This window comes from Phalaenopsis equestris, unplaced genomic scaffold (genome assembly GCF_001263595.1).
Source record: "Phalaenopsis equestris unplaced genomic scaffold, ASM126359v1 Scaffold000263, whole genome shotgun sequence".
NCBI classification, from domain to species: domain Eukaryota; kingdom Viridiplantae; phylum Streptophyta; class Magnoliopsida; order Asparagales; family Orchidaceae; genus Phalaenopsis; species Phalaenopsis equestris.
The window spans coordinates 331917-349744 of NW_018164705.1; the positions used below are offsets into that span (position 1 = coordinate 331917).

Here is a 17828-nt window from a genome sequence, read left to right on the forward strand (position 1 = left end):
TATATATATATAACATTAAATTTATAATTAGAAAAAATAAATAGACAAAAATGTAAAGATTTAGAAAAATATAAATACATAAGGGGTGGCATTTTTTTGGTGATAAGTGGGAAAAACTATAATTCAATAGTGGGAAAACTTTTAAAATCTAAAATATTGTTCAAGCAACCCACCCACCCCCACTCCCTGCCAAACACACACACGCACACACGCGCTCACATATAAAGGCGGTTTTGCCACTACTAAACACATTTCATAACATAAAAGAATTGGATTTCCATATGCATTATTTAGCCTTTGATACCAAAATTTTTGGGCAGGGTTCGTGTTTTCATTTTGTCAGAAAATTCAGAATCTTTGTCATCAACAGTCGGTGTCATGGCACTAAATTTTTTTCAAACTCTGAAATTAATGCTACCATGCTTTTCATTTTTTTTGGATATTATGTGTGCTATTTTTTTTTTCATTTAATTACAATTATTTGGTTTTCTGTATCATTTATAAGATGAGTATAATAGCATTTCGTATCTTCCAATTTGTAAACTTATTTCAGGATGCCAATAATATTTCGTGGAGATTTGGCGGAAATTGCTGCATGCCATTTGAAGACAAATGATATCATATATGTATCTGGGCAGCTTACTGGAGACGATCTTGCTCATACACATGAGGATACTAGGGAAAATATCAAGGTGTAGTTTTATTTCATTGTTAATGGATTATCTTACTTCAATTGTTGGATTGACTTAACATTGCTAGCATTTTTCCTTTTGAGTTTTAGTGCTTTAGTTTTGACATGTTTTTTGCACTTGTTGATATCTAAGATTGTACATGCTTGATCGACTATTTTAAGATGAATTTTTTTTAATTTTCATTTTTATCATTTTTCTATATGAAAAGATAAAAAATTTCAAAGTTGCATTTGTAAATGATAGCTTAAGCCTAGTGTACACCACTGGGGTGGATTACCAACAACTGAATGTCGATTGTCAAGTATTGATTGCCTAGTATTGACTATTGAGTGAGTGTTGCGTGTTGCGTGCTAAGTGATGAGTGCAACTGTCTAGATCAAGTTTTAACTATCAACATGGCTAGCTATTTGGCATTGTCTGAATTTGAATTTGTATTTAGGCTATACACGTCATGTAATTTAATGTTTACTATATAACACTTTATTATAGGGCTTAAAACTCCTAGATTCTCATATAAATATGGGATCTTAGAGAGAATATGACACTCTATAGAACAAAATGGAGAAAAATGATTCATGTAGCCGACCCCACTCAGTGGGATAAAGGCTTGTTGTTGTTATTGTTGGGGAGAGCCGTGGTAACTCTCTTTCTTAGCCTTCAAGACCTCTTCGGGGATTTTTTTCTTATTTTAGAGGATTTCTATCGTATCTCTCATTTTTTTTTTATTCAAGACTTTGAATTTTTTCCCTTGTTTGGAGGGTTATTTTTATGCTGTATTATTTGGATTTGAGATACTTGATAGATTTTTATCTCTTGTACTTTTAAGTTCTTTTCATGTATTTTCTATTTTTTAGTGCTGGTAAAATATTGGCATAACACAAATAAATCTGAATTCAATTTTTTTTTAAATGTTGCGAGCATGGAGATATTCATTGTTTATGCGTAGAGGTTTGTAGAGGGATGACACAAACTAAGAAGATATCTTACCAAAGGAGATTTGATCAAGGCGATCCACGTTGCCAACTCAAAAATACTTATGACACATGTCGTATATGCAAATTATAGAAAGTATATAAAGATTTAGTTAGAAGAGTTCATTTGGGACTATCAAATTTAGTTGGCTTACTAAGTTGGCCTTAAACTCTTACAAAATAAGACACCCACATATTTAAAATTACAGACTCTCATAATCTCTCTTTTCTAATTTTATTTAATTACATTATATTTTTATCAGCACATGTACTAAAACCTTGAATAAAAGAGAGCACCAAAAAAAAAAAAGTAATGCAAGCATTACTCACTCATTGAAATGAGTTCATCAGTGGTTGTCGTGGAACTTGTCCCATTTGAATCTCTGGGAACTTGCCCCTACAAATCCATGCGCTGGGAGTGAAAGGGAATTCACCTAGTCTTTAGAAATTTTTTTTTGCAGTCGATTAGTTCCTAAACTTCTTCAAGCAACCAATCACTCACATTGAGGAATAATCACAAATAATTAAATAGTTTTTTTTTTTTTATGAAAATAATTTATGCTTCTCTTTTATTGGCCAACATTTTGCACCATTAAACTTGCAGGTCGCACCACCTTCTTATAAAATTTTCCTTTAGTTTTAAGCGATAATACTTTTTCATCACACATTAGGCCCAATGTATTCCTCCATGTTAACTTTTGAGAATTGAAATTTATTTTTCATTGATAGAAAAAGGGGTATAAATACACATTACAATACTTAAATAAAAGGAAAGATCAAATAAAGTAAAGACATAAATTCAAAAATAGACCACATAGGAAATACATAAGTATGGAAACGGAAGCTAATAATAACTGCAGTAGAAATAATAATTCTAATAATTTCAAAACTTTTTGGGACAATATATTGAAGTATAATGGTGTGAGCTACTTCGAGAAAGTGCCGGTTTTTTTCTCTTTGTTATCCCATTTTGTTGAGGAGTGTCCGTACACAAGTTATGATTGAGGATGTCTTTATTTACCGATAATTTTCCTAATATAGAGTTAAATAATTTGCGGTCATTTTTGGCTCTAAGGATTTGAATTGATGTTTTGAATTGGTCGAAATAAATAAGTGAAAGTTTTTGAAGGTGGCTACAGTTTTATATTTACCTTTTAAGATATAGACCAAAGTCATTCGAACCTTATCATTCGAGTATGGTCATCAATGAAATAAATAAGTGAAAGTTTTTTAAGGTGACTACAATTTTATATTTACCTTTTAAGATATAGACCAACGTCATTCGAACCTTATCATTCGAGTATGGTCATCAATCATGGTTATGAACCACCGTTTATTAGTGTAGTTGAGAGTGTGAGAAGGTCCTCATAAGTCACTGTGAATAAGTGAAAATTGAGCGTAAGGCGTGTAAGAGGGGCAGATACAGAATGTGATGTTGTTTTGCTAAGTGAAAAATCTTACATTTGAATCTAACAAGATTTGTATTAGTAAATATCGACAGATACCATTTTTTAAATATTGAAAACTAAGATGACTCAAATGATAATGCAACAACGTAATAAGACATTCAATTGATTGAGAAAAATTGCAACTACTGGAAGAAGTATCTTTGTCTCAATGCCTTTTTTTTGGAAGAAGTAGAGCTCGAATACCTTCTCAGAAGTTTCAATCATTCTCTCTGAACGACGATCCAAAAAGCCACAAACATGAAGATAATGAGCAACATAATTAATATAACGTGTCAACTTACTACGGATATAATGTTACACTTCAACAGATTGACATATAACAGAAATAGCAGCGTTAAACCGACTGTTAATACAACAATCTTTTATTAGCAATGGAATTACATAAGTCATCAACAATTTTAAGTGTTTCTTTCCCGGAGCCTGGATAATATGTCGAGAAAATTTGAGAACATCCAGTCATGTGGTCCGTAGCACCTGAATTAATGATTCATGGATAATATGTCAAGAAAGCTTGAGAACAAAATCATATTGTGAAGGGTGAAAGACATAAGCAACATAATCATATTATGATAACATGCTTGTGCTGGGCTAGTGAATACGCCAGTATAGAGTCGCAACCCTTTAAATATGTTTACTTGCCAACCTTTCACCCTTTCGATGTATTCAAAATTTTTTTCATTGTGCTTCTTCGGTTGATCATTAGGCTTAGTCTGAGGTATTTGATCATGTTTTCTTGTTAATATCTCGATGGACAAATTCCTTTTGGATCTGCTTTCTCCAACTGCTAAGAAAAGTTCTGTAAATTCATAACTTTCCTTGATCGGTATATATTCTGCCTTTGAGATTTCAGTCTTCTTGATCATTGCGATATGTATTCATATGGTTCTTCGACACTTATGTTTCTATTGTGCTGTCAGTTTTCAAGATTTTGGGCTGAAAATTTTTAGTAATTTTTCCTTGTGTCGACCTCACATTAGCCTCTTCAGGCTTCTTTTGCAAAGAAATCAATGAGAAGTCTAGCTTTGAGAACGTATTCAAGCTCAATTATTTATGGTATATGGAGATATTTAGATCTTGTTTTCGACTTAATGTTTGTCAATTATTCTTGATCACTCTCTGATCGGCCACTGATCTTAGGGATCAACATTCTTGATGACATTTAATTGTAATTAAAGCAATGAAGGGTTAGATGTCATCTAAAGGCTCAAAATTGGTCTATTAGATTGACTTCATGTGAGATGTTTAACAAAATGAAATATTTTCAGATGATTTTCATGTTTTAGAAGCGATAGTAAATCAGGTCTCAGATTTGGATTAAGACTTCAAAGATTCTATGGTAATTGACTCTCATGGGATTTGGGATGCATTCTTTTTGGAAGATCATCAAATGTCTTGCTCCCACAACCTACTATCAACAAGGGATTCCTGGTAGATAGATAGAGATGTGATGGTGGACAAAGGAGGCATGGTGCTTATAATGAGACTCATAATGGGATGTGATTCATGCATATTCTCATCACAGTTAAACTTATTGTTCGTCAAGTTAAATTCAAATAGAATTGTGGAGTTCTTAGATTTATATGAGTGTGTAAATATCATTTTAGGACAAATTTTTCGTTAACGTCAGTTAACCTGATTCTTACTTTAATCTTCACACTTCTGATCTTAAGTGCATCTCAAAATACTTAACTTTGTTTCTTTAAAATATATCTTACACTTTTCAAGGATATTTTAAATTGATCGAGGGTTAAGAAACTAATTCAATTTATCGTAACGTTCTTCATGAATATAATACCATAAAAATTTTCTCAAGAAAGTTTAAGTTTCATCGATTAGAGGACGTGTTAGACGTCAATTTTTTATTTAAGTTTCTTTTCAGGTAAGTGGGCTATTCACTTCAAGAGTTGGGGCTCTTGCCCTTTCCCTTCTTTTTTTTTCTACTTGTCTTGGAATTATTATATTTGGTATGATTCTTTTAAGGATTTTGAACGTCTAATTTCTTTTAATTGATGTTTTTCAAATTTCTCTTAATATGATTTCCCAGTGTATTATATTTCATTCAAAGGTTAGCGTCTAGCTAAATTGTTTAAGTTATCAGTTAAAGAGTTTAAAAATGTCCTTGGTTAGTTTATAATATTCAAATGTACACTTCTAATTATTTTAAGATTTTTTTAAGGTTCAGGTGAGAGTTTGTTAAAGTGAAGGTCTTGGCTATTTAAAAGCAACATCAACTTTCCCTTTTATTGAGCATTTACACCAAGACATTGCTGAGATTCTCCATATGACATATAATCCATTATGTATATTTAAGATTAATAATATCACATTCCTCAAGCATAGTATATGAGATGAGAAACAAAACACAGAAGGTATCATCCATACAATCACTACATAAGTGATGTGCTACACCACTATATGATAAGGATATAGTCCAGGAATACATATATAGTACAACACAACATACATGAAACACATGCTAGAAAACGAATGAAACTGAGGTCTCTGTCATGCCTCTACTCATCACTGTCCTTCTCCTCCATCTTCTGATCATCCGTGGTATAATGGTCAAACGGTGGCGGCGGCAGTCTCTCCCCTCTATGCCTGACCTCAAAACTTTGACGAATATAGCCATATTGGCGCTGATGCTGAACGACATAAAACTGGGTCTGCTTGTGAATCTCGTGCAACTCTTACTCCATGACTCTGTGTAGCTGACAACCGATCAAAACTTCTGGTGATCTCGTCTTCTGGTGGCTCATAAGGGGCACAGGGTGGTGCTGTAAACTTCTGGTGGCTCATAAGGGGCACAGGGTGGTGCTGAGACGAACTCTCACCTCGCTCGTTTGTGGAGGCAGTAGGTAGTCTGTATGCCTGAATGGTAGCTTCATGATGGGCTTCTGAAGGTGAAGCTGCTCCTCATCTCTCTCTACTTCAGTAGCATTGCATAAGGTTGTAATGAGACTAGGGTGACATAAACCCTCTGTGGTCTTGTAGCTCGCCATATAAAACATGGAATGGTATATAAATACCTCGATTTCTATAGATTTCCCTAGCTTGATACAAAAATTTAGGACCGCTCCGTCCTTCGTAACATCTGTGAGGCTAGTGGCAGACAAAAGTCGGGTTACGATAAAGTAATGCTAGGTTTTGGAGATTTTATTCAAGTGAGTTAAGGGAAAGTTAATCCTATTCTCCTCCTCTCCTGCCCTCGTCTTCCAACGACCTAGAATCGATAAGAAAGTCAATAATTTGTTGGTAATCAGGGGCGAAGAAATCTGAGTAATCACTGTGGGGAATGTCGGGAATGCAAAATAATTGGTTGATGGTGGTGGGGTCGAAAGCAGCTTACCTACCCCGCATGAAGACTCACCCATCCAAGGACTCTTTTGCGTTAGCATAAAATTCATGGACGAACGGGCCAACAACAAGGCCAACAATAGATTAGAACATTCCTTAAACCCGACTCGCTATCACACTTTGGATCTCACTCCTCAGTGCTTGGAGATTCTCAGGGACCAATTTCTTCTTTAATATGATGCCAGACAAATGTTGGACAACTGCCAAACTCACAAATCTCCTTTCATTGTAATCAGTAACCCCCTACCTCTCACTCTTGGCGGTATTGTGGGTGGAAGCAGTGGTTTGATTTGGGAAGTTTTGAAGGAAAAATTGAAAAACTCACAGTGAAATTGTGGAATGAGTTGAGGATCTAACCTAGGATTGCAAGAACTTTCGGATTCGAGCTTTTTGTGGTCAGTTTTTAGCTCTTGGAGGGTTTTATCGGCAAACTAGGGCATGGGGTAGCTGTTTAGAGGTGTTGGAAAGGAGAAATTGGCGAACAAGAGGGGGCCAAACTAATATAAGGAGGCTTCGGCGTGATTATGCCCGGTTTGAGCGTGGTCATGCCAGACCAGTGTCGTTATGCCTGAATTAGGCGTGGTCACGCTAAACCAAATGGCCCATTTTGGCTTCTAGGTCTCCGGTTTAGCTATCCCACACATGGTTGAGTGCCAAATTTGATTTAAAATGATAAAATTGTGGTCTTTGCTCAATTATGAGACAAATTTGGAGCCAAGGAAAGAGAAATGCTCTTTTGGGTTTTCCAAGTAGGTTTTGCTCGGCTTAATACTTTTGAACCGACTAAGTGTAAGATTGAACTTTAATCTTTCTTCCAGGATGAAATTGTGATCCGATAAAATATCCAATCGGTCGTCCAATATTTTGGTGATTCGGTAATTTTATGAAAAATTTTTGACTCTTAAAATTCTCTGTGATTTATTTTATTGACAATTTTCAAAATATTGCATAGATGCTTGATTAGAATTGTCATCCTAAGAGTGGTTCCTAATACCCAAATTCTTCCAAGTAATTTCCTATTTTTGCAAACCAGTAATTCCCATTTCAATTGCACGGGAGACAGGTTAAGTGTCATATGTCTTGGGTTCCTAATGGATTTACCTGGTGACTCATATGAGTGGTTTCGAGGAATTCTTAGGATTTCAAGGAGTGATGACATAAACCTTTTTCTGATTCGATGCCATAATCCGGTGACAATTCTTTGTTGTTGGGATTTGAAAGTCAACTATGGCAAAATTGAAATCATTGAGACCCACCGTTCAGATGACTTGGACCAAAGGCCAAATTACGTTCGTTTTCAAAGGGGAATATGAGTTTAGGAGACATCTTTTCTGTGATGGGTTTGGAAAAGAAATCAATAGAGTCAACTATAGAATCTTTGAAGTTTTTAAATGAAATTAAGACTCAATTTAATTTAAAAAAAATGCTCTAAGGAGAACTGATGATAGAGCATGTTCTGAAAACCCTACTCATCAAACATAGTTTAAACGAGCAGTAAGAAACATGAAAATTAAGGATGCGGGATAGGACACAAAAATCGGGTAACTTGATGGATCCATTACAAAATGGAAAGCCCAACGAGAGGATGAGTAACCTGAATCTGTAAGGGATACAGATGACACCTAACTCATTATAAAAAATGGAGAGAAGAACACGTCCCCAACGAAGTTCTCAGAGAAAAGTCTTGGCGAGGGAATTTTTGTGTCGCCACAAATCATATAACTTTTTGTAAGACTTCCATATAACTTGACCGTACATGTCATTTTGAAGAATAATATATCTTCCCGAAGGAAGAAAACATTACCTTAAAAATGCGCTGGACCACCTAGATGATGAAAATCTTCGAAAGTCTACGAAATCGGGTTTTTTTCCCTTACCTTGCAAGTGTAACATAAGTTTTATTTTAACTATGAGGTCTCGTTCCCTATAAGGGCAAACCCTAATAATTAATTACATTTCAAAAGTTATGAGCTCTAGAGAAACAAACCCTAATAGTTAATTACATTTCAAAAGTTATGAGCTCTAGAGAAAGCTCTCGATTAATGTAATGAGTCAGGTTATCAAAAGATTGAACTTTCATAATTGAGGCGTTGGAGAAAAAGAAAGGATCCAAGTTGGAGGAATTAAGCTCTAATGGACGAGACTTACTGTTTGATGGCGGTGTGGCTTTGAAAAAAGTCCAAGTGAATGGATTTAACCATCGAAAGGAGGAATGCTTGATTTGACTGATGGAAATGATTATAATTCCTAAACTAAAGGACAGAGTCGGTTGAGAAGGATTTCTAGATGGAAGTGAAAACCTTAAACTCTACAAGGAATTTAGATGGGGTGGACTAACCTAGACTTTAGGAATAATCTCTTTTGTCAGGATACTCATGGTTTTCCGTCGTCCTGGGGACATTGATATCTGTCAACCATAACCAACCTCGTAACTAGGAATGCCCCTTGAGTGACGTGACATATAGATGATTCATAATTTCGAGGCGATCTAAAATATTTTTTCAGTAATAGCCTCAGGGGTAGATTATTTATTCTGTATGTCCTAGTCTTTGGCGCTAACTAAGACACTCAGGCTCTTCTGGACGTGTCTACGCCGGATTGGGCGTGACCATGCTGAGAAATTTTTGAGCGTGGCTACGTCTGAATTGAGCATGAACATGCCGAAAAACTCCTAGGCGTGGCTATACTCGATCCGATCGTGACTACGCCCAGGAACTTATGGGCGTGGCTACTCCCGAACCGAGAGTATCCATGTCGGTCCAAGGAGGGGCTCCATGAGTGTGTGTTGAGTTGGATGTGAGTTTGTTGACTAAAAATGAGGTTAGCAAGAAGTTATCAACAAAAGTTGCCCTAACTAGTCTCATGTAGTCTAACTGAACGACTAGGTCAACAAGTTATGTCTGAACCTCCCACAAAGATGAGCAAAGCATAAGCTTTACTGGTAAGCAATGAACAATTTTTTTCTTATACTTTTATTCTTTGCACAATTATCTTTTAAAGTTATAAGAAAATCAAAGAACTAAATATACACATTTGTGGTGGATTATCGACTATTGAGTGCTGCTTGTCAAATATCAAGTATGATTAATGAGTACCTACTATCAAGCACAGACTGCTGAGTGTCGAGTACGATTGCTAAGTATCGCGTATCAACTACTGACTATTAAGTGTTGAATACCTAGTTTCGAGTGTCTATTACTAAAATGACTATTGAGTATCGAGTACCAACTATCAATTCGATATATTCCGAGTTTGAGTTTATATTTAGGCTATACAACTCTTGTTATGTATTTTGTTATCCATTTATTATTTATTATGTAGCATTTACTTTATCGCTCGAGACTCTTGTTTTATCATATTTCAATATGGGATCTTGAGCATAGCTGTGGGAACTATTTTAATTGGCCTCAGGAGGACCTCTCTCATTCTCTTTCCTTTCATATATATATAACTGGTAAGCAATGAACAATTTTTTTCTTATACTTTTATTCTTTGCACAATTATCTTTTAAAGTTATAAGAAAATCAAAGAACTAAATATACACATTTGTGGTGGATTATCGACTATTGAGTGCTGCTTGTCAAATATCAAGTATGATTAATGAGTACCTACTATCAAGCACAGACTGCTGAGTGTCGAGTACGATTGCTAAGTATCGCGTATCAACTACTGACTATTAAGTGTTGAATACCTAGTTTCGAGTGTCTATTACTAAAATGACTATTGAGTATCGAGTACCAACTATCAATTCGATATATTCCGAGTTTGAGTTTATATTTAGGCTATACAACTCTTGTTATGTATTTTGTTATCCATTTATTATTTATTATGTAGCATTTACTTTATCGCTCGAGACTCTTGTTTTATCATATTTCAATATGGATTGTTGTTTTTTTGTCCATTTTGGTTTAACTCCAGTGATTTTATCAGTGTTATTGAGTGATCTATGGAATGATTGAATGCGATAAGATGTTATTACTCCAATAATTTTTAATTTTGACGCGCAATATGCTTTTGCCGGTCACGCTGAAGTTGACTTAAATATTTGAATTTCATGAGAAATCTTCATGATAAATTATCATGCTTGTTTTAGACAATAATGCTGTTTAAACAATGTTCCGTACTTTTAATACCTCAAAACTTTCCAAATAACATGTAACCTGTGAATGTTGTTATTCTGTTTTATTTGATTTTTTGAACAGTTAATATTTGCAGTTGCTGTATCAGGGAGTGAAAAAGGAGGCAATTGGCTTTCTCAATGATTTAAATCTTTGCAAATATTAATGAATTAGTCATTTATTTTGGTCTTGATAGTGTGATGCTACACTTTTTTGTTTTGTGGGCAAAAATTGACATTGCAAGGGGTAATGCTGTTGGATTGTGGTTTTTTTTGTCCATTTTGGTTTAACTCAAGTGATTTTATCAGTGTTATTGAGTGATCTATGGAATGATTGAATGCGATAAGATGTTATTACTCCAATAATTTTTAACTTTGACGCGCAATATGCTTTTGCCGGTCACGCTGAAGTTGACTTAAATATTTGAATTTCATGAGAAATCTTCATGATAAATTATCATGCTTGTTTTAGACAATAATGCTGTTTAAACAATGTTCCGTACTTTTAATACCTCAAAACTTTCCAAATAACATGTAACCTGTGAATGTTGTTATTCTGTTTTATTTGATTTTTTGAACAGTTAATATTTGCAGTTGCTGTATCAGGGAGTGAAAAAGGAGGCAATTGGCTTTCTCAATGATTTAAATCTTTGCAAATATTAATGAATTAGTCATTTATTTTGGTCTTGATAGTGTGATGCTACACTTTTTTGTTTTGTGGGCAAAAATTGACAGTGCAAGGGGTAATTATTTTTCTTGTATAATTTTGCAAGGGTTTATCTTTCCTATGTCGTGATTGCGCTTGTTTTTGCTAAATTCAATTTATTTTCTTATGTTGAATTTTGCCTGTTATTGTTGTGGAACTAACATGCACGCTATGTTCTTTTTAGCTTTTAGCTCATAGCCTGAACTTTGTCAAGGATGCTAGCTCACAAAAAAGAGGCGGATACATACACATGCAGGAAGAGGTATCTACTTCTGATTCAGGTATTCTAGTCTTTTAGTTGATTTTGACTGTTTATCATGCACTTCAGATTAAATCTTATCCACATTGTTGATTATAAATTTTTCTATTTATTTATTTGGTTGTTTTTTTTAATTATTTGAAAAGAAAAAGATTATATGTATGAAAATTCAGTTTGTGCTTCATGCTAAAAGTCATGACTTGTAATCATACTCTAATTTGGAATATTATAATGTATTGAATCTTGTGAAACAGCATGGTGTATAACCCTCTTAAAATTTATTACTTTTGACTTTTCAACTATTCCTGGCAGCTTAAAGCTCTAATTTTAACATATCTACTTTGAAAAGAATTGCCTATTATCTATAGTGTATTATGTGCCAACCGTATTTTGGTTAATATCCTGACTGAATCTTTCTTTTTGTTCTCTTTATTAGTTGAAGCGTACCCTGCCCCTCCAGGCACACACACCTTGCTCCCAAGTTGATCACTGTTATATTTATGCCATTATTTATCTAAAGCAATTTGTGCTTTCCTTTTTTCTGGTCCAAATGTTTCTTACACCTCTTTTAGTTTTCCTACTTAAGAACATATAGCTTTTGGTGTGTAGGCGAGTATATTTTTTCTGTTAAGAGTAAAATAATATTTGATTGTAATGTCAAAATGAATGCAAGAGAAATCCTCGTTTCTGGAATTTTGAAATAATTATGCTAATGTTACTGTCAGTTTTTTTTTTTTTTGGTAGGAGAGTTAATAGAATAGTTTAAAGGGAAAACTAATATTCTTCATATAATTTTATGATTTCGAGAATGCATATGATTAAGAACCATAAAAAATAATTTGGCATGCATTTGGAAAGAGAGTTTTGTGTTGAAGGTATGTTGAAGTTATAAAAGAAATATATGCTGAGGTACTAACTGGTATTGAAAATATTCTGATTGATTAGATAATTTCTAATTACAGGAGGAAAACAAGATTACATAACGGATCAGCATTGAGTTCATATTATTTTTTATTGGTTATGGAGGTGTTCACAAAGGATATTTAAACTGAGATGTTTACATTCTTCTAATTGTTGGGATATTTTCTAATATAGGTGAAAATTAGAACAATATGGAAAATATTTAGTAGATTGATAACTTCGAATTAGAAGAGTGTTGATTGAGTATATAATATGCAATTTTAGTGGATGTGATATTTACAATTATCAATCAATATTATTAGAGGTGATATTTAGGTGTGATGTTATCATTAATCAATCAATTGTCTCTCTTTCTTTGTTTTATTTTTTCCTTGTGCATTTCAATTTTTTTTTAATTTTTATTTTTTGTAATTAATGGCTAGATGATAGGAAGATTTTGGTCTTCTAGCTATATGGAGCTTTAAGTTCATGCATCTAAAAACTAAAGAAAACAAATAAAACTTAAGACTTTTCTCCAAATTCATCATAGTATTAGAGCATTCAATCTACTCCAGTGAATGATGAGGATGATAAAATACAACATTGTCTGTGGATTGGAGAGTTTGTCCTCAGAGGCCTCTTCAAATCCTAAAGTAATCATCAGTAGCACCGTTAATGATTCTATAGAATCTATAACGAGAAATGAATCCTGCTGCTTTTGGCTCTGTTTAAAGCATGTAAATGATAGACAAGTATTGAAAAATGGTGCATAAACTGATGAATATTGTTAGGCTCCAATGTGACCCTTGATATTGTTGTTTATAATCTAGACCAGTCATTGATTGCCTTTAGTTATGTAAGAATACTTTGGTGGCAACCTTTGTACTTTTGAAAGAGCAATGCATACTTTTTCAACAGTTTTTGTGATTGTAGATCTCGTGCTTTGCTCATAAAGAACCCAGGACTTTTCTTCCTTCATGACAGGCCTAAGAAGCAGAAGCAAACTATTTTAGTTAGCATTTGTAAGTTTACTTACCTGGTCTGCCATTGCGACATTCACGGGTGGTAAACCATAGCCCTTTACCAATTACTTTCCATCCTTTGTCATTTGTCATTGGTAGCGCCAAAAATACTACACTACATACCTTTCATGTAAGTATGAACTCTCAAATATGACTTGATAGTTGTCACATGAAATGAACTTTTATATCATGTTATTGATGTGGTCATTAGTGATTGTAAATTTGACCATATTTTGGAGATCACTCATCAACCTGGACTCCATTTGAATCCAATCTAAAAGATAATTTCTTGGATTAAGTATAGTGTCCAACCTCAAATTTTCTACCAGAGTGGTCGATGTGAGATTCTTTTGGCTACCAGTGTTTATGATGGGATTGATGACTTCTTGCTTAACTTGGATCTCTAGTGTGAATAGCTCTTTCCATGTGTCTAGGTCTCTTTTTCTGTTTTTGAGTTCACACTGCACATCAAAGCTGCGCGGTCTTTGGGATTGGATGACTTTTAAACCAGCAAAGTAGACTATTGCTTCAATTTTTCCTAACACAATGAAATCTGGAATTAGCCTCTGAGCAACTGGTTGTTCTCTGGATTGTAGCGCCAATGACAACTATATAGGGGTTTGTAGCTCTTTATGAGTAGTTGCTGTAGAAATTATGACCGGGTACATTCAAGTCTCGCTAGCAGCAGGTCTTTTAGAGGGCCAACAACTTGGAGCAGAGAATTCTGAAAATATATCTCATGATGACTGTTGAATCAAGATTGCTTGATGACTGTTGATTATATATTCATTGACATTATCACAATCATTTTTGTCCTTTCTGCTAGTCAACTTCTTAAGCTCTTCCCATTCTTTCAATTAAATGTTGTATTTGTTGCTCATCATTGTGTTTACTTTTTTCATTTGGTTAAACTTCTAACAACCATTAGTGTCATTGCTAATTGAAAAATAAGAAGGCATCCTACTTGAATGCTGCAATTATATCTAGGATGTGCAACGCTGAGGTGTAGAAAAGTAAGTTCAGGTTTGTATGATATAAAATGTCATTTAAAAATTACTTTGTTAGATAATATGTTATTATATATTTGACACATATACGGATTTCTATTCATGCATAGTTTATTGTTAAACTTGGGGTGTTTTTGCTGTTCCACCTGGAAAAGTTTGTTGGTAGAGAGGGTTATTGATGTTATGGAACTCGATTAGACCAAAACTTTTGTTTGGTAAACTTGTTTAACCTGAGTAATAGGTATAAGACTTTCATGGTTAGTTTTTGAATTTTGGAGCCATAAATTGAGGACCATGATTGGTATATTTTTACTGTATTGTAGAAGCTATGGTAGTTTATTACTGTCATTGCAGTTACCAGATTTAGTGGGCGACTTTCAGACTTCAAATTGTTGCGTATTGCTTTACAACTTATATTGGTTAGGCTACTATTATCTTTTAGGAGTGAAGTGTCAAAATGCCCCCTGACTGTTTGCATGTGGTCATTTTAGTCCTGGAGTCTACAAAGTGTCAATTTAGGGTCTATTTGGGGCAATTATAGCTGTTTGAAGAAATAACTGTGAAGTTGCTCCTGTTACAAAATTTGTTTTATTTTAAAATGTCAAACTGCAACTTTCTAGCAGTAACTGCACTTTTAGCCAAGTCAGGTTGCAAAACGCTACTTCTATCACAGGTTTTTGAAAAAACTTATAAAACACAGTTTTGTGAAATGACTGAAAGTGCGGTGCAGCACCACACCGCAGCCCCAAATGCAACCTTAGTCACCCAACTTTTTAAATCGGAGCTGAAATAGTTCTTTGTGGGGACCGCTTTAGCCCACATTAAAAGAATTTGGGGAATAAATGGACCCCTTTATTGACTCTCGTACTATAATGACATTTTGCAAAGAGTCAGAGAACTATTTTGACATTTTTCTATCTTTTAGTTGTCCTTGTGCATTACATGTTATGTTTCATGGAGTTTTGATTTTCATTTTTCAAATCTTTCTGCTCTTTATTTTTTGGCTAGTTGATTGTTGTGTTAAAGGATATAATGTACATTGAGCACTTCTCTTTTACTTCTACATATGAGTGATATCTTAGAAGTCAGCTTTGGCTCTTGCATAAGTGTTTCGACTATTTATGTCCTTGCTATCTAAATTAAGCACTGTTCTCATATATAGGTGATATGAAGCCGTCTGATAATGTCAAGAGTTTGTGGAATGAATTAGTTATTGATCCTCAAAAATGGTTGGACAATCGGGAGGGGAAGCTGAAGGGATTGGTGACTAAATTTTTTTATGTTATTTATCTGTTTGAGTTCAGAAAAGAGGCAGATTTATTTTTATTTTTTCCGCTAATTATTTATTGTTATTTTAAAATTTATATCTGCCATATACTCTGCAGTTAAGTACCAAGAATCCAGATTTCAAACATAACGAGACAGGGAAAGGGTTATGGCTAAATACTGCTCCTGATTGGGTGGTTACAAGACTTGACGGATTGGTGTTTTGTGAAAGTGTCGATGCAGCAAAACTGACAAAGAGCAAATTCGCAAAAAGTGCTTCCCATGGTATACCTAAACCCCAGTTTCTAAATTAAAATATTGCTTTCTGTCCAGAAATGGAGCTGGGACATGAAATATACCGTGATTTTAAAATTCAAGGCTTTGATAGGGAGTGCTTTTCATCTTTTTTGAATTTAAGAACTTGGTACATCGCGCTTTTTAACATGCGAAAGAAAGTGATTTCGCATTCACACCTCTTCTGGGAAACACACTTGTAGAGCAGCTCGTACATCTCTACAAGAATATTATGACCTTATTTCTACCAAACGAGCCTGAAAAAATTACTTATTTTACTAATTGCTGCTATCACGAATTTCATTGCAACATTACTCTTTCTTCTTTTGTGGGGAAAGCCTCACTAACCAGAGTTAAGAGTCACAATGCTATTATTTTTTAATTTTTATAATGATTTTCCTTACATAGTGTGCTGCAGGTGCCATTAAATCAATTATAATGGCCTCTTAAGAGTTCAAACATTTGAAAAACAAAATTTTCCTGTAAGAATCCTTATGTATGGTATTATATTTGTTTTGTTATTTGGCCATGCTAGTAAAATCGCGATTAATGGGTGGTCAAACACGTTTTAGATATCTCGGGTCTATTGTTCAAAGTGATGGTGATATAGATGAGGATTTTATTAGTAGAATTCAAGTTGGATGGTTGAAGTGGAGGAATGCATCGGGCTTATTGTGTGATAGAAAAGTACGCTTAGACTTAAATAGACTTAAAAGGAAAATTTTTCCAGATGGTGTTGAAATTTGCAATGCTTTATGACATAGAATGTTGCTTATAATAGAGAGGCATAAAACTAATTAAGTCTTGCTGAGATAGGTTGCTGAGGTGGATAAGTGGCTTTACACTCAATGACAGAATGTGAAACGAATATATCCGTGTAAATTCAAGTGACAGACATGATTAGAGAGAGTTGTCTTGGATGATTTGGTCAAATTAAACGTCGACTATCTGATAATCCAGTTATGACAGTAGATTTTTTAGATTTGACTTGTGTTAAGAAAGGGAGAGGTAATTCTAAATAGACATGGGCATGTTGTATAAAAAAATATCTTAATTTACTAGAATTAAATGAAAATATGACACTCAATAGGAAACAATTGAGATAAATGATTCATTTAGCTGATCTCACCTAGTGGGATAAAGGCTTGTTGTTATTGTATTAGTAACTTTGAGGTTAACTTATGCATAAGGTTTGCAGTTGCTTTTTGCTTCACTTGTGGTTATGTGAGTGGTCATACAAAAATATGCCCATGAATTATCAGAATTTTGGGCAATGCTTGTTAAATGGGTATAAAAATCAATAATTGCGGACTTTATTTTGGTCAACATCTCCTTCCTGATCACTCCCCTATTTTTGGTTAATATGTCTTTCCTAACCTCTTTCCTATCTAGGCTTAGGTTTCTTCCTAGTTTTTCTTAGGTAGTTGATCTTGGCTTGGCTTAGGATTTTGATTGGTTTAGATTGGTTTGGATCAAATTAAAATTAAAATAAAATCAACTCAAATTGAAATATAATTAAATTAACGTAACTCAAAGCTTAAATTTGAACTAAATCTAACTTAACATAAAAAACAGACCCTAATTAGACTGAAGATAAAATTTAAACATAAACTAACCAAAATATAACATAAACTCATACTAACTTAATTTGAAGTTGAATTTTAACTTAACCTTAAGCTCATACTAACTTAATTTGAAGTTGAAATTTAACTTAACCTTAAGCTCATACTAACTTAATTTGAAGTTGAAATTTAACTTAACCTTAAGC

General features: G+C 34.0%; 1 protein-coding gene across 1 annotated transcript in view; it reads left to right on the forward strand.

Moving 5' to 3' along the window:
* The window catches only part of LOC110024635 (protein OSB2, chloroplastic-like), a 33500-nt gene that overhangs the window by 1189 nt on the left and 14483 nt on the right, over nt 1–17828 (forward strand). Inside the window, exons 2-5 of the mRNA XM_020724709.1 lie at nt 554–692; nt 11497–11593; nt 15663–15763; nt 15886–16051. Of these exons, the coding sequence (XP_020580368.1) occupies nt 554–692; nt 11497–11593; nt 15663–15763; nt 15886–16051 (503 nt within the window). The remainder of the gene's footprint in view (nt 1–553; nt 693–11496; nt 11594–15662; nt 15764–15885; nt 16052–17828) is intronic.